General features: G+C 43.2%; 2 protein-coding genes across 2 annotated transcripts in view; one reads left to right on the top strand and one right to left on the bottom strand.

Annotated features, from left to right (window-relative positions):
• The window catches only part of RBM38 (RNA binding motif protein 38), a 90,699-nt gene extending 86,867 nt beyond the window's left edge, over positions 1–3,832 (top strand). The window contains exon 4 of the mRNA XM_082428173.1: positions 3,717–3,832. Coding sequence (XP_082284299.1) covers positions 3,717–3,801 — 85 coding nt within the window. The 3' untranslated portion in view covers positions 3,802–3,832. The remainder of the gene's footprint in view (positions 1–3,716) is intronic.
• Positions 621–20,656, bottom strand: LOC309644448 (transcriptional repressor CTCFL-like). The gene is made up of 7 exons (XM_082428189.1): positions 20,460–20,656; positions 20,017–20,150; positions 17,289–17,409; positions 16,463–16,612; positions 13,574–13,734; positions 10,326–10,508; positions 621–1,215 (listed from the first exon to the last, which is right to left on the bottom strand). The coding sequence occupies exons 1-7, from the start codon at positions 20,650–20,652 to the stop codon at positions 1,078–1,080; spliced, it is 1,080 nt and encodes a 359-aa protein (XP_082284315.1). The 5' UTR covers positions 20,653–20,656; the 3' UTR covers positions 621–1,077.

Below are 20,656 nucleotides of genomic sequence, written 5' to 3'. Positions count from 1 at the left end.
GATTGGGGCTGGAATCAAAATCTAGGGAATTTAAAGGATGAGGACGTCATGCAAACATTTTCCATTTGTTTTTGCTGAAGGTTGCCTTGGTTTCCAATCACACTCTAAGTTCTAAGAGTCTCATACGAAAGGAAGAGAAAACATACAGAACAGCTGCACAGGAGCTAGGGCCTCCCCCTCGTGGAGCAGAGCCATTCACAGGGCCAACAGGGCACGGACAGCCCCTGTGTTAACCTGGGGACTCACACCTGCTCCCTGAGGCCGGAGGGAAAAGACTGACGCCTGGAGTGGGTTGAATGGCAGCCCCGCAAAAGACACGTCCACATCCTAACCCCCAAACTGGGACTGGGACTTTGTTTGGAAGAAGGGTCTTTGAGGATGTAATGAAGGATCTCGAGATGAGATCATCCTGGATCTTCGAGGCAGGCCCTAAAGCCAATGACACGTGTCTGTATAAGAGACAGAAAAGGTGAGACGCAGATACAGGGGATGCGGCCACGGGCAGACAGAGGCAGAGACGGGGTGATGCAGCCACAGGCCCAGGGGCGCCTGGGCCACCGGAGGCCGGAAGAGGCAAGGAAGGGTGCCCACCCCCCGCACCCCGGAGCGTGCAGATGGAGCGTAGCCCTGCTGATGGCCTTGATTTAGGGCTTCTGCCTCCAGAACTACAAGCAAGTCAATTCCCATTGTTCTAAGCCACCCAGCATGTGGTCATTTGCTGCGGCAGCCCCAGGAGATGGACACAGGCCCATAGCTCCACCAGGCACAGGGACGGTCCACCAGCACGACCAAGGACGGCGGGGGCACCTGCAGCGTCATCGCCTGGCTCTCACGTCCCGCCAGGACCCCATGTGACGGGGGGTGTGGACCCACTGGGGTCCCCAGGCTCACTTCCCCTGCGCATCCCCCCACTTCACCAACCCGCCCGTCGGGGCGGCAGCAGCAATGGCTGCTGGGACCAGGCGCCTGCTGGGGTCGGACACTTAGGGTTTCTGGATGCGTCCCCTGCACCGTAACGCTCAGCACCCAGGGAAACGTACAACCAGAAAACCGCCGTCAAAATAAAACCGGATTCATTTAACATGAGGTACCGGCTTCCTTGGCTGTCTCTTTCGGGATGGTCGGCTTCCTCTTTTTTGTTCGTCTTCCTTTTTCCGAGGTGGTTGGCTTTTCTTGCCCGGAGCCACACGTTTTCAAGTGTCTCTGCATGTTATTCTGCCAGAGAAATGAGAGCACAGGGAAAGCCAGCATCACTGGGAATGGCGTGGAAAACCCACGGCTAAAGAGACGGGAAGCGGGGAGGAGCGCGCGCCTTGGGTAATCTTGTACAAAAAAGATGATTTTTTAAAAAGGTGACCCTTTTCTGTTGTGTTTCGGTCTAGCCGAAACCCAGCTTATTTTTAAATATTTTTAAAGTCATGGTCGTCAATGAGAAGACCAAATTTATTTTCCTAGACTGCTTCTACTGAAGTGAGGCTTGAAAAATTCAATATATCCTCGATTTTATGAAAATCAATAATATGCCATGGGCATTTTACTGCCCTGCCAGCTTCCCTCCAGACCCACTATGCATGGACGTATTATTAAGACTGTACAACATTTGGAATTAAAAAGGCAGCTCAGAGCTTTCCTATCAAACTTAGTAACGATATATTTTTGTCTACGAACACTCAGGATGGTTTAAAATAAGTGAGAACGCTTACACTAAGTCCACATGCTAAAGTGAGATCCTGGCGGCATGTCATTAAATATGCTGATTATATAAAATGTGACCCCTGATTTCCATTGAGACTTCCGAGTGGCGCTCAGGACTGTCCTGGTGCGTCGGGGGAAAGAGGAAGGATCCACATGTAAGGGGAGGGGGATGGTACTTAAATTTCTTCCATTTTATGCTTATCCATAGGGGTTCGCAAAATGCTTTTGAGCTACAACGGCAGACTTGAGTAGTTGGGGCAGAAACTGGTCTGTGAAGCTGAAAATATTTACTCTCTGGCCCTTTGCAGAAAAAAGTGTGCCAATCCCTGGTTTATAGGATGACGAAGTATATAAAACCAAGCCTTTTGGAGTCAAGGATTCCTTTGTGAATATGATAAAAAGCAAGGCTCCTTCCCCAGCAAAGGGCATGTGTATCTCCATACACAGTCTCCCTACAACTTCACAAAGTTCATGGTTAAGAACTCCTGACACCAGTTTGGATGAGCAAACAAAACAAACAAAAACACATCCAGCCTTTAAAAAAATAAGTGGGGTAAGATTTTAGGTAAACATATGGACATTTACGGCCCAGGGGGCAAAGTAATATAACGAACATCTGTGTCAGGGAAATGTTTCTCAAGAGAGGAGGTGCCCAGTATTCTGAATCCAGAGCAGGGGTCCTTACTGGGGAGGAGAGGGGTAGCCCTGTGACATTCTGGTATAGAGATACACTGGGACCACTGTGGGCTAAAGAATGGAAGTTTGTGAATCATGTACTTTTTAAAACTTAAATTGAATTTGAGTATCCAGATACGCTTTCATTTATTTGTCTATTTTTAAACACAATTTTTAAAGAGCAGTTTTAGGTTCACAGCAAAATTGACAGGGAGGTAGATTTTCTTCCCTACAAATCCTCTGTTGTCTGCCTATTCTTTCTTCCCCCAAACCCCAACCCCAAGTGACCGCTGGTCTTCTTATTGTCTCCACGGTTTTGCCTTTTCCAGAATGTCATAGAGTTGAAATCATACAGTATGGAGCCAACTGGCTTCCTTCACTTAATGTGCATTTAAAGTTCCTCCATGTCTTTTTTTTTCTTAAGATTTTTTTGATGTGGACCTTTTTTTTTTTTTTTGGCTCTTTCTAAAATATTAATTTAAATGTTTATTTCCTCTTTTACGTTTTGTATTATAAACTCATTTAAAGCTACAACTTTACAAATATTGACAAGCTAATTCTAAAATTCAAATGGAAATGCAAAGGACTCGAATAGCTGTAGTTTTTGGCTGCATCCCGTTAGTTTGGACACGTGCTGTTCGTAAGTTTTAAATATAATTTTAATTCTATTCTTGATTTCTCCTTTAGTCTAATAATGTTATAAAAGAGTGATTTTAAAATATTCAAATTTGTATTGCTGATTTAAAAAAATTTTTTTGCAGTGGTCAAAAACATCATCTTGCAATTTCAACTATTTTGGAAGCTAAAAAGAAATTTGAGATTTTCTTTATGAACAATTTTTATAAAACTTCTTCCAATTCTTGAAATGTCCTGCCCCATAACTTTGAAAGTAAATATTAACTTAAGTTTCTACCATCTAATTGTTATATTTTGCCCATTGTGTATTGTGAGGCTAAGAATGAAAACCAAGTATTTAGTCAGTAGTTCTTTCTTTATGCCTGTGCCATCAAATCTTCTTTAGAGAGAAAAGAAATAGAAGTTTAATAGCTATTCTTAATGAGGAAATAGCTTCACTCCACTCGCTGTCATACAACATCTGAGAATTTTCAACAGGAAAATAACTGGCTGCTCTCATGTTCAGAAAGGGGAAATCTGAGGAGATTTGCACCATTTTCATTACTCTGGGACACTTATAATCCTTTACCCCACAAGCAGCTGCTGCAGTTCATTTTGTATTACTGCGTATACTATGAACTCCTAACACAGGAAGTTAATTCAAAGTACACTGTTGTCCTCCTAGACAAAGATAATGTACTGATAACAATGTCACTTCTTGTATTTACAAGTTCAGCGAAAGAGATGAAAGTGACACCCATTCCTCTTCTTGGGAATCACAAGTTGAATAGAAGTATTCAGCACTGGTCATGCTAGATCTTTAAAGAACTAGGCACACAAAAACCAATAAGTAACCCTAAGTCCATAAATAATCATTATTTCACTTAATTAAAGTATTCACTCTTTCTAGATAACATCTTCAAAATAGAATTTTTTCTTTGATATTAAATTTTTTTGTTGTTGTTGCCATTGTTTTGTTGGTTTCGGATTACCATTAACTTTTGTAACTTCTCTTAAAAATAAGAGTAACAGGGGCTTCCCTGGTGGCGCAGTGGTTGAGAATCTGCCTGCCAATGCAGGGGACACGGGTTCGAGCCCTGGTCTGGGAGGATCCCACATGCCGCGGAGCAACTGGGCCCGTGAGCCACAACTACTGAGCCTGCACGTCTGGAGCCTGTGCTCCACAACAAGAGAGGCCGCGACAGTGAGAGGCCCGTGCGCCGCGATGAAGAGTGGCCCCCGCTCACCGCAAATAGAAAAAGCCCTCGCACAGAAACGAAGACCCAACACAGCCAAAAATAAATAAATTAATTAATTAAAAAAAAAAAAGAGTAACAATTTTCCAACTGTAATGACTAAACATTTATGCCATGCTAAATTATTACATTAAAAACCTGCTTTTTAAATTATATAAAAGGAATTAATAAGAAGTTCTCTATCTAAAAAAATGTTTTTAATTGAAAAAAATAAGAGTAACAACAAAAAAAGAGTGACAATGTTAGGGAACTAATAGATTTAATGATCCTCAAAGATATAACTCCAACCTTATGAATCCGGCGTCTTTGGGGCTAGCACAGAGCCTGGCACCTAGTAAGTCCTTCACAAATTTGTGTTAAATGAGCATATGTGGCACTGTCAAAATGATGCAGTTCCAGAAAAAGCACTCTGGTGCCATCCAAGACAAATCACATACTTGCTGCGTGGTTAAGATCCCTTGACTTATCTGGTCCTCTACCAAAGCTTTTCTCTCCATTCTTGGAAGCCCTTTCAATCCAATTCTAGTTCTCTGATGCTAACATTTTCTTTACAATCTACTAAAGAAGGAGGAGTCGGAAAGGGACAAGGGAGAGGAGGGAAAAGAAAAGAAAAGGAAGGTATATAGACCACGAAACTTCTCCACCTTCTCCATCTTACTGCTGTTTGCTCACAATGAGCCATCCAAGAGGTGGGTCAAAATCCACCCAAGTCCAGGAGGCTATGGTCCATACAGGTGTTCAATCAGGCGTCTCATTGTTGATGTGGACCATTTTTAAAGCCTTTATTGAATCCGTTACAATATTGCTTCTTTTTTATGTTTTGGTTTTTTGGCTGTGAGGCATGTGGGATCTTAGTTCCCCGACCAGGGATCGAACCCGCACCCCCCACGTTGGAAGGCAAAGTCCCAACCACTGGACTGCCAGGGAAGTCCCTCTCCATGTCTTTTCATGGCTTGCTGGCTTGTTTCTTTCTAGCGCTCAGTAATATTCCACTGTCTGGATGCACTACAGTTTGTTTATCCATCCACCTACTCAAGGAAGTCTTGGTTGTTTCCAAGTTTGGGCAATTATGAGTAAAGCTGCTATAAACACCTGTGTGTAGGTTTTTGTGTGGACATAAGCTTTCAACTCTTTTGGGTAAATACCAAAGAGCACGACTGTGGAATTGTGTGGTATGAGTATGTTTAGTTTTGTAAGAAAGTTCCAAACTGTCTTCCAAACTGGCTGCACCATTTTACACTGACACCAACAATGAAGAAGAATTTCCGTTGTTCCACCTCCTCGCTGGCGTTTGGTGTTGTCGGTATTCCGGATTTTGGCCATTCCAATAGGTGTGTCGTGGTATCTCATTGTTTTAATTTGCATTTCCCTGATGACATATGATGGGGAACAATTTTTCATATGCTTATTTGCTATCTGTATATCTTCTTTGGTGAGGTGTCAAAGTCCTTGGCCCATTTTTTAACTGGGTTGTTTTCTTATTGTTGAGTTTTAAGAGTTCTTTATATTCTGGATAAATCTTTTATCAGATGTGACTTTTGTAAATATTTTCTCCTGGTTTGTAGCTTATGTTCTCATTCTTCTGACATAGTCTTTCACAGAAGTTTTTAATTTTATTGAAGCCCAGCTTATCAGTTTTTTCTCTCATGGATCATGTCTTTGGTGTTTTATCTAAAAAGTCAACACCATACCAAGGTCATCTAGATTTTTTTCATATGGTATTTTCTAGAACTTTTATAGTTTTGTGTTTTACATTTAGGTCTGTGACCCAATTTTTTTTTCTTATATCTTTATTGGAGTATAATTGCTTTACAATGTTGTGTCAGTTTCTGCTGTACAACAAAGTGAATCAGCTAAATGTATACATATAGCCCCATATCCCCTCCCTCCCACCCTCCCTATCCCACACCTCTAGGTTGTCACAAAGCATCGAGCTGATCTCCCTGTGCTATGCAGCTGCTTCCCACTAGCCATCCATTTTACCTTTGGTAGTGTACATATGTCAATGTTACTCTCTCACTTCGTCCCAGCTTCCTCTTCTCCTTGTGACCCATTCTGAGTTAATTTTTGTGAAGGGTGTAAGGTCTGTATTTAGATTCCTTTTTTTTTTTTTTGCACGTGGATGTCCAGTTGTTCCAGCATCATTTGTTGAAAAGATTATCTTTTTTCCATTGTCTTGCCTTTGCTCCTTCCTCAGAGATCAGATGACCGTATTTACGGATGTCTATTTCTGGGCTCTCTATTCTGTTCCATTGATCTGTTTGTCTGTTCTTGCAGCAATACTGCACTATCTCTCGATTACTGAAGCTTTATTTGAAGTCGGGTAGCATCAGTCCTCCAACTTTATTCTTCTCCTTCAATACTGTGTTGGCGATTCTGGGTCTTTTGTTCTCTCTGTAAACCTTAGAATCAGTCTGTCAATATCCACAAAATAACTTGCTGAGATTTTGATAGGAATTGCATTGAATCTATAGGTGACGTCTTAATGATATCGAGTTTTCTTGTCCATGAACGTGGAATATTTCTCCATTTAGTTCTTCTTTGATTTCCTTCATCAGAGCATTCTTCATTTCTGTTACATTGTTGTTGATCTCTAGCACTTCTTTTTGGTTCTTTCTTTGGATTTCCAGCTCTGCTTACATTGCGTGCTGCCTACTTTTTCTGTTAGTGCTCTTAGCATGTGAATCATAGTTGTTTTAAGCTCCTGGCCTGATAACTCCATCATCCCCGCCATTCCTGATGCTTGCTCTGTCTCTTCAAATTGTGTTTTTTGCTGTTTGGCACGCCTTGGAATTTTTCTTTTTATTGGATGAAAGAAGCTGCCGTAAATAAGCCTTTAGTAACGTGGTGGTGTGGGGTGCATTCTCCAGCCTGTGTTGAGGGCTCGGCCTTTTCGTGAGCCTGTGCCTCTGGGCTGTGGTTTCTCAGTGTCTTTTCTCTCCCCTCTTGGGTGGGACAGAATGTCTAGAATGGGGTGGAGTTGGGTATTTCCCTTCCCCAGGTCAGTTAGGCTCTGATAAAACCCCAGCAGATTAGGCACTGGTTAACTGGTCTACCCCCACCTTCCCCAGGTCAGTTAGGCTCTGATAAAACCCCAGCAGATTAGGCACTGGTTAACTGGTCTACCCCCAGGACAGGCCTTGTTAAGAAGACTGGTTCCTTTTCCACTCCCCCTGCAGGAAGCAGAAGGAGATTTTTTGTTTTTTTCTTAGATATTCGCCATGGGAACCTTGTTAAACTCCTGGTGGTAAAGCTCACAATATTGTGGGGATCCCCCTACGACTGGATCCCCCTGCACCTTTCAACACTCAGAGTTGCCCACACCGAGCCTCCAGCAATTCATCAATGACAGCTCTGGTTCTCCTACACCGGCACTGGCTTCCACAGCAGTTCCTGCTTCTAAGTCTCTGCTCAGGTAAGAGGGAACTCCCTGCATTCACCTGTGTCTCCAAGCTTGGGGGCAGCGGTTTGCCCTGTGGCCTCACCTCTTTTACGGATCCTAAAGAGTTGTTGATTTTTCACTCTGTTCAGCTTTTTACTTGCTAGGATGAAGTAGTGACTTCCAAGTTCCTTACACATGGAACCAGAAATGGGAAATTCCTTTCTTTTATTTTTTTTAAACAGCTTAATTGAGATATAATTCCCATACCATAAAATTCACCTGTTTAAAATGTATAATTCAAGGTTTTTAGTTCATTCACAGAATTGTGCAACTATCCACCACAATCAATTTTAGAACATTTCAAAAAGAGATCCTATACCATAAACAGTCACTCTGCATTTCCCCTTCCTTCCAGCTCCTGGCAACCACTCATCTACTTTCTGTCTCTATGAATTTGCCTGTTCTGGACATTTCATCAAGATGGATCATATAATACGTAGCCTTCTGTGTCTGGCTTTTTTCAAGGTTCACCCATGTTATATAGCATGTACCAGTGTTTCACTTCTTTTCGTGGTTGAATAATATTCCAGCGTATGGGCCGGCCATGTTTTATCTGTTCGTTAGTTGATGGACATTTGGGTAGTTTCCACTTTTTGGCTATTATGAATAATGCTGCTGTGAACATTTGTGTACAAGTTTTTGTGTGGCCGTATGTTTCAACTCTTTGGGATACGTGCCTAGGAGTGGAATTGCCGGGTCACATGGTAACTCTATGTTTAACTTTTTGAGGAACTGCCGGAATGTTTTACAAGGTGACTTCACCATTTAAAAATCCACCAGCGATATATAACAGGTTCAGTTTTCCCACATCTTTTATTATCTGCCTTCTTTGATCCATTCTAATGGCTCGTCCTAGGGGTATCTCACTGTGATTTTGATTTGCATTTCCTTAGCGACGAATGTTTTCATGTGCCTATCGGCCATCTGTATATCTTCTTTGGAGAAATGTCTACTTAGATCCTTTGCCTGCTTTTTTTTTGGTTTAAATTTATTTATTTATTTATGGCTGTGTTGGGTCTTCGTTTCTGTGCGAGGGCTTTCTCTAGTTGCGGCAAGCGGGGGCCACTCTTCATCGCGGCGCGCGGGCCTCTCACTATCGCGGCCTCTCTTGTTGCAGAGCACAGGCTCCAGACACACAGGCTCAGTAGTTGTGGCTCACGGGCCTAGTTGCTCCGCGGCATGTGGGATCTTCCCAGACCAGGGCTCAAACCCGTGTCCCCTGCATTGGCAGGCAGATTCTCAACCACTGCGCCACCAGGGAAGCCCTCTTTGCCTGTTTTTAATAGGGTATTTAACTTTTTATTATAGTGTTGTAAAAATTCTTTCTATATTCTAGATGCAAGTCCCAATGTGCTTTCTCAAATGGAAGGAAAAGTTTCAAAACTTCTGACTTTATGTTCTGAAGGATTCTATGAGGCTGACTTATTCTTTTCTCTGCTTTCTTGCTTCTCACACCAAAGGGCAGCTTCTTTACAATTTTAACTCAGTATGAATGACACTATTTTTGGAGCACTGCCACCGCTTCTGTTTGAAATTTTGAACTAATAGCATTAACACTCCAGAACTGTCCCACACACTACCCAAAAAACACAACTACCCTACCATCTTCTTCTAAGAGAAAAGATAGTTTCTTCCATAAGAATAGTCAAGTTCAGATAATTTTAAACTTTTATAAAGTACACACATCATCTAGGGATCTAGCTAATCATCTGTGGTGGCTTTAAAATGTCCACAAATTCTTTGGCGCTCTTTCTTTCAAAAGGGACTTTACCCCTCACCCCTTGAGTATGGGCTGAATTATATGATGCATTTCTAATGAACAGAAGTAGGGTCGTGTCACTTCTAAGATTAGGGGACACTGTGGCTTCCTCCTTGCTCTCTCTCGCTCTGGTCACGAGGACACTTGAGCAGCCCAACGGAGAGGTCCACGTAGTGAGGAACTGAAGCCTCCTGCCAACAGCCATGTTGAGCACACCATCTTGGAAGCAGTGCCTCCGGCTCCAGTCAAGCCATCACATGACTGCGGCCCCTGACAACATCCAGACTGCAACTCACGAGAGACCCAGAGGCAGAGCCACCCAGCTGAGCCACTCCCAACTTCCGGACCCACAGAAAATGAGAGATAACAAATGTTGGTTGTCTTAAGCCACTACGTCTCGAGGTAATCTGTTATGCAATAGATAACTAATACGACACCTAAAAAAATAAAATTGAAGAGTAAATGTATTTCTGAGCACAGTACCGAGAGCCTTATTCTAAGAATATCTACAAAACATATGAAAAATTGCATTCTCTCTGTGAAGTAGCCTAAATCTAATCCACAGGGACAATTTTTAAAATGTTACCCTAAAAGCAGGGGTTCTTTGTAGATTGTTTGGGAGTCTGAGAACTCCCTATAGCCATTTGCAAGATTCTGTCTGCAGGAGTGTCTTTTTTCACGGAAGGGAAACCACATGTTTATAAGATTTTCAAGAGTTTTGTGACTCTAAAAAACTAATAACCACTTTCTTAAGGCATGACAGATGCTGTCTTAAATCCTGGCAAGTTTCTATAATCAGGATAAAACTGCCCAAGTGTGACACCGTGCCTGGGGACACAGGGATCTTTTCAAGGAGGATTTACTGGGACTTGAGTGAGCTTACCAAGCGGGAAAAGCCTTTGCCACACCTGGGGCATTTGTAAACAGTCGGGACGAAAGTTGTATCGTGGTATTTCTTGAAGTGCACGTTTAGAAGTTGCTTCTGTCGGAAACATCTATTGCAGGAGGGGCAGGCAAACGGCTTCTCTCCAGTGTGGGTACGTATGTGAACTGTCATATGACGTTCCTAGAAGGAAAGGAAAACAAATGGCTGAGCTACTGACAGGAATTTTTTAGCATCAGACGTTATTTATTGTATACCTTTTTTTTTTCCTCCCCAAAGATGTGTGCATTTTTAAGAAAAAACAAAGCAAACGCATTCTTGACACAGCACTACCGTGGAAGTAGCGCGGTCTGGCCTCTGGGAAACAAGCTTACACAGTCCCTGCCATCAGGTTACCAAGTTCTCACGATTAATCCCAGCTGGTCCCACAGTCCCAGGGGGGATGCAGTAGAACATACCTTGGGGAGTGAAACCGTAATCAATTTCCCCTCCAAAACAGCTTATGTATTTGCAGCCCTACTTCTATAATTATTTGCCATGACCTGAGTTTACAAAGGGCGGATGGAACCTGCAAACTTGAAAATCTATTGTCTAAAGGACATTAAGCATCTAAACATTTTCCCGGCTACTTCCTGATAGTGTTACAAATCTTCATATTGATTTAAAAGCATAGTGGGGGACTTCCCCAGTGGCACAGTGGTTAAGAATCCACCTGCCAACGCAGGGGACACGGGTTCGAGCCCTGGTCCGGGAGGATCCCACATGCCGCGGAGCAACTAAGCCCGTGAGCTACAGCTACTGAGCCTGCGCTCTAGAGCCCGAGAGCCACAACTACTGAGCCCATGTGCCACAACTACTGAAGCCCGCATGCCTAGAGCCCGTGCTCCACAACAAGAGAAGCCACCGCAATGAGAAGCCCACGCACTGCAACAAAGAGTAGCCCCCGCTCGCTCACTGCAACTAGAGAAAGCCCATGCGCAGCAATGAAGACCCAACGCAGCCAAAAATAAATAAATAAATAAATAAATTTAATAAATTCCTTTTTTAAAAAAAAAAAAGCATTTGGGTGAAAATAATTGTTCTTGGCAAAGAAATCGCCAAAAATTTTAACTAAGATTTATATGAGTAAATCATTTGGGACATCAGGACAAGAATATAGAGAGAGCCAAGCGAAAGTACACATTTTATTTGTTTTACTTAAAATGGCATGATTATTCAGATGGAATATACGACCACTTCTGCGTTACTGTTAATGCCCTAACTGATGGTCTTCCTTGCAATCTTTCTCTCATGAACATACACCTCCCCGCCACACACCTTTCAGCTCATCCCTCTCTCCCAGGTAAGCATCACCTGGTCTCCTGCTGGGAGTCATGGTCTAACCCGGGAGGGCTGCCCTCCAGGACCAAAGCGGCTCAGTGCACCCAGCAGTGCTCCGGCCTCATCCTTGGCCTCCAGGTACCCCTGTCTGCTCTCTGCTCCCCAAATACCTGGGGCTCTATCCTCCCTGGAACCACCTCCCAAGTCTCATCCATCTTCCAGGAAGCTCTCTTAGTTCACTTAAACAAATTTGAGCCTGAGGCATCCGAACAGTCTAATGCTCAAAATCTACAAGAAAAACTCACTCTCCTTTATTCAAAGCATATACTATTTCCAGCCCACACTTTGAAACACAATAAGAACTGACCTCCACCTTTGGTGACCAGTGGCAAAATATTCACAGTAGCACACAACGCTTCAAAACCGCTGTTCAGTTCTTCAACTTTTGGTCTTAGGACCCATTATACTCATAAAAAATCATGGAACAACTCCAAGGAGCTTTTGTTTATGGGGATGATATCTATTAATATTGACTGTATTAGAAATCAATTGAGAAATTAAAAATATAAAAAATATTTAGCAATTCATTTAAAAATAACAACAAATCAACTATGCTAACATACTTCTGTAAATGTCTATTATCTATTTTTTTAAAACAAAAAGCTAATGTCTCGCCTCATATGTAAGATTGCATTATTTGGGACATACTTACATACAAAAGTATTTGTTGTTTACCTGAAATTCAAATTTAACTGGTCATTATCTATTTTTATTTCTAAGTCTGGCAACATTATTCAAAGGAAATAGCTTCTGCCTTCGGTCTGCAGGGGTGTGTTATTGTGGCTGAAATAGATGAAGAACATCTGCTCTCCCAGATATGTAGTTGGGAAAGGGAGCAGAATTTTTATAGTCTTTTTCAAATAATTGTGGATATTCTTCTCTATTACGCCAAAATTCAACAAGTGGTAATTTCTTAAAAGTTGGTTAAAATGTGGGGCCTGAAACCACACCAATGAACTTTTTGTACTTTGTTACGTTAAAATGTGTTGATCTTTTTATACTTTGAATGGATCTTTTACCCACGCATGATTTTGTAAATAACAGATGGGTCATTTGGAAAACATCAGCTTACTGAGTTATAAAGAGCTTCTAGGTGTTGAATATATACTATTAAAAATGCTTTCTTAAAATCACTTCAATCTCATTTGCAAAGTCTTAAGTGTTAGAAAGCTGCCAGGTTCACACTGATGGATATAAGTTTTCCAAAATTCTAATTCTAATTTCCTCTTGAAAGTGGAAATTGCTTTCTTGGCAACCCATTTTCCTTGACATGGCAGGATCACTTCATTTGCTTTCAAGAGAACGTCTACCAAATACCCAATAATGGAATAAGCAGAGTTTGTCATCTGTTCTTTCAAGAAAAAATAGTGATTCATGAAAAAGTGGCTAGTTGAGCTGGCAACTCAAAAGTCCCACAGATGCCTCCTCCAGATGACCGCCGTGCTCTGGAGGACAGAGGAGGTGCTTTATGCCAACTTTGTAGTTCATCGTGCAGACTATTAAAAAGAGCATTCAGGGTCAAGATGGAATAAAGTGAATATAACTTTCTCTGCTTTGTCAAGGACATTCTCAAGTAAACTGCCCTTTCTTTTTGCTGCCAGTGCACAAAGAACAAGAACACAGCGGTCCTGCTTGGTGTGGCCGCACTGACTCACATTAAAGCAGCTCCACTGTTTTTGCACCATCAGTGCCAATGTCACCTAGTGAAAAGGGCAAATAATGTGTTGGCATTACAACTAGTTAATAACAGTGATTTTGATCTTATGATCCTGGTTGGTTTCAAGGACCTCTAGGGGTCTGTGAACCACACTTTAAGAACGGTTGCTTTCAACTCTGGGCTCCTCCCCAAAGTGCCTGAAACACAGTACCTCCTTGCAGGCGTAGCTGCAGTGTTCACACTTGAACCTCTTCTCGTTTTTGTGAGTTTTGTGGTGCTGAAGGAGAGCATGGCGCACATGGAAGACAGCAGGACAGTAGTGGCACTTCATCTCTGCAGCTTTGTACGTATGCAGGTTGCGCAAATGGACACCTAAAAGAGTAACAGAGCATAACGTAGGAGAATAGGGTTACTTTCTGTGAGGCCGATTTCCCCCTACCCTCCAAATAGGGTTTCTCATCCTTGCTACTACAGGCAGACCTCGGAGATATTGCAGGTTCCGTTCCAGACCATCACAATAAAGCGAATAAAGTGAATCACATGGACTTCCTTGTTTCCCACTGCGTATAAAATTTATGTTTATGCTATACTGTAGTCTAGTAAGTGTGCAGTAGCACTATGTCTAAAAAACAATGTACATACTTTAAAAATACTGCTAAAAAATGCTAATCGTCATCTGAGCCTTCAGCAAGTGATAATCTTTTTGCTGGTGGAGGGTTTGAAATAATGCAAGATTTACCAAATGTGACACGGAGACAAGAAGTGAGCAAATGCTGTTGGGAAAATGGTGCCCATAGACTTGCCTGATGCAGGGTTGCCACAAACCTTTGATCTGTAAAAAACGCGGTATCTGAGAAGCACGAGAAAGCAAAGTGCAATAAAACGAGGTCCGCCTGTGTTAAACACTTGAGGCTGCCTAACGCCTTCCTGGGGGGTGTCCTGTGCGCTGCAGGATGTTCTGCGCATCTCTGCCTCTACCCTCTAGTGCCAGTACCATCCTTTCCTCCCCACTTGTGACAACCAAAGCGCCTCCAGACATTGCCAAATGTCTCCTGGGAGGTAAAATCACTCTCAGCTAAAAAACTGCTGCTCTAAATGCACGGCGCACTGACATCTCATTTTAATATTCATTCATATAGAGTTAAGAGTTACATAAGGTAGGGCATATTGGACCTAGTGTGTTCATTTAACAAAGCACTTGGAGGGCTTCCCTGGTGGCGCAGTGGTTAAGAATCCACCTGCCAATGCAGGAGACATGGGTTCGAGCCCTGGTCTGGGAAGGCCCGTGCGCCACAAAGAGAGAAGCCACCACAGTGAGAAGACCCCATGCAGCAATAAATAAATAAATAAATAAATAAATAAATAAATAAAACCAAAAAACAAAGCACTTGGAGAACCTTACGGTGTGGGTGGAATTTTAGGATAATGTTAAGATGGTTTTGGGGCTTCCCTGGTGGCGCAGTGGTTGAGAATCCGCCTGCTAATGCAGGGGACACGGGTTCGAGCCCTGGCCTGGGAAGATCCCACATGCCGCGGAGCAACTGGGCCCGTGAGCCACAACTGCTGAGCCTGCGCGTCTGGAGCCTGTGCTCCGCAACAAGAGAGGCCGCGATAGTGAGAGGCCCGCGCACCGCGATGAAGAGTGGCCCCCGCTTGCCGCAACTAGAGAAAGCCCTCGCACAGAAAACGAAGACCCAACACAGCCATAAATAAATAAATAAATAAAAATTAAAAAAAAAAAAAAGATGGTTTTACATAACAAAGATATAACTTCTGTATTTTGGCTTAAAATAAAAGCCCCGACGTTCTGTTAGAGGCCAGTGCTCTGTTTTCTCCTACATCGTAATTGAGAGGCACGCTCTAGGATAATTTCTGCTCAACTGAGTCTAAAGCACGGTGGCTTTGTGATCCTTTGTGTAAGACGTCTCTGCGGGGCAGAGGTACACACCTCACATGTGCCGACTCGGTCATTTAAAGAGCTTGGTGTCTCATATAGTGACAGGAAGGGAGACTTAGCTTGCGTACAAAGCATCTTATACGGTATACGGAGGTATAGGGAGTGCGCCACCGGCTTGGATGGGACATAACCTGTATTTCTTTGCCATGGTGTCGAAAATGTCCTTTCTTGGCAACTGACTCAAGACTCTTGTGCCCTACAGGGTCTCACTGGGCTGTGTTTTGCAACTGACAAAGGATTTGGATGCAAAGTTGTTAAGACTTCATTAAACACCTTTACCCTTTCAGAAATGTTTCCAAATGTTTGTGCCTCTCATCCCCAGAATTTCTCTGGGCAAACCAGGGACTCTATTTCTGCCGACATATTCTGAGTGTCACAGTGTCGTGTTTTAGAAAGAAGAAAATGAGAGACCAGGAACCCTGAAACAAAGGAGAGGGGCTGGTTCACTCACCGTCACCTCCACCACCGCCCACGGCTAAGTAGGGCCGGTTTCCCCTGCAGGCGGGATACAATCCCAGCTCCCAATCTGGCACTCGGAGCTGCTCAAGGTGCCTCGTATTGTTAGGAGGGTTTACCTTGTCACAATACGGATCTCACGTCACATGAAGCGGGCTCTTTTACTGAAGCAAGTTCCTTATGGGAAGAACCATGTCTTGCTTCTTGCCTTTGCACCCTCGGTTCCCAGAATTGTTTAGGGTCACAACAAGGGTTTAAGAAAAATTTGCTGAGTGTCACAGGAGAGATCATTTAATAGAGTCAGAACCTGCAATCAGGCCACCTCCTGGCACCTGGTCACGAGACTCTGGGGCAGTTCGCTTTTTGTCCCTTATCCGCTTTGTCATCTGTAAAAACAGGCCCAATATGGAATAAAATAATACCCGGGGAAGCCCTTTATGAGCTCAAATGCCTGTGAGAGCTCATCTGTGTACCTGGACCGGGCCTGGGCCAGACTCTGAAACTGCACTTATGCTATCTAGCCACAAGATGGCACCACAGGACGTCCGGAAAAAAAAAAAAAACAACAACCCAGGAGCAGCTCCTGAATCCCGCTGCCTCCCTGGAATCAGGCCCAGGGCTCCACAGGCTTCCCGAAGAGTCGGCCCACGGGGCAGCTAAAAGAAGTTCTCTACACCAGACACTCACGCAGGTCACTCTTCCTTGCAATGACGGTGGCACAATGCGGGCACTGGTACTTGGGGACGTTCTCGGTGTGCTTCTGCAGGATGTGAATCTTCATGGTCCCTCTCTGGGTGAAGCGCGCGTGGCAGATGTGGCATTCGTAGGGCTTCTCACCTGGGACACAGATGACAACAATGACCTTCCGCCAAGGGGCTTCACCCCGAAACCCCTGGTGCTCCCCAAAGGACACCTGGAGCTGAAAGCCTTTCTTTCCCCCCCAGGACTCCTTTTGCAACTCCTTTCTCATATGTTTAACTCCCAACTAGGGCCAGGTTCCTAAATCAAGCCCGGACAACGTGCTGTCCAGCTGTGTGGACAGCAGCCCAGATGGGCGACTCTCCTAACATCTGGCGGCTACTCACAGCTCAAGACCCACACCTAGTTCCTACCCTTGGTGTAAAGAACCCAGAAGCACACATATCATAGCCCTTATACAACAAAATATAAAGAGAGTGCTTTACGAAATCAGTACACCTTGTTTTTTGTTTTGCCTTAAAGTTGAAGGATGAATTAAGGCGCCGACTTTTAAAACCCTGGAAAACCCATGGGAGCAAATAGTTGACGGTGTTTACTCTTCACAGTGGGGTCACCACGGGGTATTTACGTGCTGTGTTTATGTGTTGAATTATGCTCCCTTAACGCTAAATAAAGGCAAAGGCAACATCCCTGTGTCAGAACTTCGCTTTGACGTTCGAACTTTAATTCTGCACTGAAGATAACTTTGACAAGGTCACTTGTAAGAAGGAAACTACGCTTTACTTATTTGGCCTTAAGCGTGAGAAACTTTTACCGGAATGCGTCCTCATGTGCCGTTTCAGCTTGTAGGGGTCTTTGCCGGCGTAGCTACAGAGACAGCACTGAAAGGGGCGTTCGCCCGTGTGTGAACGGATGTGGCGCTTCAATTTACTTGCCTGATAAACAAATGAAAGATATTTATTGCAATAGAAACTTCCAACTTGTGGAGTCTTCAATAAACCACTGTTATAAGAGATATCTAAACGAGTCCGATTTTAACAGCAGAGCCTATCTCACAGCCTGAAGAAAACATGCTAAAGCCACTGCTTTTTCTTTTCCGTGGTGCATGAGGTACTGCATTTGACGTGTGTGCATAAGACCCTCGGGCGATAATGAGCGGAGCTTCAGGAGACTCTCACCTTCAGCTTCACTTTACAAAGGAAAACGGAAATCGAGCTGCTCCGTGGTATCCACAATTTTATTTTCATTTCTAAGGCAACGGCCTCTCAATAGCTGCAAAGTTTAGATCATGCTGCAGGAGTGCAGAGGTCAGAAAATTTTTTGCTTGCATAAATAGAGAAACTTGAAAACATGAGCTCTTGAATGGACCGACATCTGTCGGAGGCACTTCACAGTTCCAACTTCTGTGGACTCTAAACGGCCCAGGGATGTTGGAACACCTTCCTTGCCATTAAGAATAGATTCTACGCGGGGACTTCCCTTGTGGCACAGGGGTTAAGAATCTGCCTGCTAATGCAGGGGACACGGGTCTGAGCCCTGGTCCGGGAAGATCCCACATGCCACGGAGCAACTAAGCCCGTGCGCCACAACTACTGAGCCTGCGCTCTAGAGCCCGCGAGCCACAGCTACTGATCCCGTGTGCCGCAACTACTGAAGCCTGCACGCCTACAGCCCGTGCTCCGCAACAAGGGAAGCCACCGCAATGAGAAGCCCGCGCACCGCAACGAAGAGTAGCCCCCGCTCGCTGCAACTAGAGAAAGTCCAGAACAGCAACGGAGACCCAATGCAGCCAAAAATAAACAAACAAATAAATTTATATATATATAAAAAGAATAGGTTCTACGCAGTAGCAGTTTGTAAGAACTTTTAAGTAGAAGAAAATACATTCAAATTTGATTAATTACATATCGTAGGCAATTAGTTAAAAGGCAAACATGCCCATTTTATCATGTTTTTGGCCTACTGTATTAACCTTCTAGGACTGTTCTTATTCTGTATTCACTTACTTCAGGCTCTTTTCTACCTTTAGCAGAAACAGAGGTAATGAACCATGCTTGGGCTACAGACATGGGAAAGCCCTCAGCGGCCTGTCTGTGATCTTAGGAAGGCTCCACTTGGCCTGGTTCCCTAACGTGCGGCAAGTACCCAGAAGCCTAAAGAACGTTCAAGAACAAAGGAAGACTCGGAATGGAAAACAAGATCCAAACCAAAAAATTTAGCTTAGATTTTTAGAAGAAAAAAAGATATCTTTGAGTGTATCAGAAAGCAAAACAAAAGGAATGTTTAAAGTTGTAGCATGAGAGGTTTGGTAAGCTGAGTGGTGTGAAGGATCAAAGAAGGCTGTGTGTAAACCTTCTCTGGACGGCTTTGAAAGGTAGGAGGGGGAGGGAGGGGAGTTCAGAAGTTGGTGTACTCTGCACCCCAGCTTCACACATTCCTGCTGGCACCTGTGTAAAGGGGTGGCGTCAGGGTGGGGGGCTTTGGCTACTCCCCCTTGGAGCAGACCAGCATGCCAGGACTTGGAAAATGCAAAAAACAGGGTGATGGCAGAAGCAGGGGGTCCATATGTCGAGGTCGACCCTGGAGAAGGGTCTCAGCGAACGTGGGAAATTTGTGCTGAGAACTGGCAGGACACCAACCAAAAGTCTATTCTAGGCTTAGGATTCTCAGGTGGCTTTGCTCTTTGAAACCCTCATTTTGTGTCTTCACAGTACAGTTTCAACCTTTAACTCAGATGACAAATAATTTTTAAAAATAGTAATAGCAAAAAAAAATTTTTTTTTTGGAATCAAATTCTGCCCTGTCTGTGAAATTTCCTAGTTGATGAAACACAGTTTCATCACTACTGTATTTAAACGTTAGCCATCCCCTTTAACTCAGTTCAATTCAAGTGTATCGTCCTTTCCCAATGGGGCTCAAAATCAGGACCCAGCATGCACTCTGCTAGATAGTGGAGTTCTTAAAGATTAATTGTACAAAAGTGACACTCAAAAGTAAATATACTGTGCTGTTGTTTCACTGAGGGTGTGCTAAATCCGCTAGAAGGTATAAATAAACCGATCTAGTTGAAATGAACATGACTTATAACTGAAGATTTAAAAAGTTGGCCTCTGTCATTAAGAGTGGAAATGGCCATGTTTAAATCTTTAAGCCCATTGCTTTGTATCGAGTCAAGTGCCATTGAGGAAAGCTCAAAAATCTCAGCAAAAATTCAGATTGGATCTCTGTTCTGTTAGAGCAAATACACTTTGATTTTGTGGAATGAGTCCTATAAAGAATGCAAGGTAGAACTTTTTAACAAATACGAGAATTATTTCTCAAGGACCACAGATTATTTGTAATTTGTACAGCTCTACATACTGCTTTCACTAGTCGGTAATCAAAGAAAAAAAGAAATCACATTTTAAAAATTAAATTTAGGAAACAGAATGAGTATTATTTCCTGCAGAGATATTACAAGAGATTCTACTAGTAGTTTGACTTGCATGACTTTTACAGCAGCTTCTTAATACGAAACTATGAAACTTTAAGAGTGAACTTACCTCTACGCTAGCATACTTGCACATGGAACATTTAAAGGGCTTCTCGTGAGTGTGTTTATAACGTCTGTGTCGGACAAGTTCTCCACTGGTGACAAATGCCATGTCACAATCACCACACTCGTAGGGCCTGGTTCCTGTAAAATCACATAGTTTATTCTTTTAAGCAAGATTTAACCACAATTTTCCTAGGGAATCATAACTTATAAATGACACTCAGTCTCAAAATGCTTTAAAAATTAAGAGGCTCTTTAAACCACAAATGCCCCGGAAAGATATGAGAAAAATCTTTGCAACATCCAACGTTTTTAACTAAAATTGAAGAAAAGAGACAAAACTAAAGTCTAAAAAAATGCATTATTTTAATATACAAACACATGGATTTGCATTCTTACCTAAGCCTCAACACACATCATTCAAGGGAAACACCCCTCTCAGCTGTTTACCTGTATGGGTGTTGATATGATTCCGAAGGAGAGTAACAGTACGGAAAGCTTTCAGGCAAAGGTGACACGTATGGGGCTTTTCATTGGTGTGAGTTTTCATATGACGAGTCACACTCGAAATTCTAGAAGAGGTGAACATGCAGATGTCACAGTGGAAGGTTCGTTTTACTTCTGCAGGAGGGAGAGACAACATTTAT

The sequence above is a fragment of the Balaenoptera physalus genome, assembly GCF_965194825.1.
Source record: "Balaenoptera physalus genome assembly, chromosome: 16".
In the NCBI taxonomy this organism is placed as follows: domain Eukaryota; kingdom Metazoa; phylum Chordata; class Mammalia; order Artiodactyla; family Balaenopteridae; genus Balaenoptera; species Balaenoptera physalus.
The sequence above is the reverse complement of the archived record's forward strand: the minus strand, read 5'-3'. Positions and strand labels throughout refer to the sequence as shown.

What these genes read in the sequence shown, in the direction of transcription:
- LOC309644448 (XM_082428189.1), bottom strand. Translation starts at nt 20,652, where the DNA reads ATGTTGTCTCTCCCTCCTGCAGAAGTAAAACGAACCTTCCACTGTGAC. An exon ending in GCACATGAGGACGCATTCCG is followed by an intron (nt 16,613 to 17,288) that starts GTAAAAGTTTCT and finishes TCTGTGTCCCAG; the next exon opens with GTGAGAAGCCCTACGAATGC. An exon ending in GCAAAGGCTTTTCCCGCTTG is followed by an intron (nt 1,216 to 10,325) that starts GTAAGCTCACTC and finishes TTTCTCTGGCAG; the next exon opens with AATAACATGCAGAGACACTT.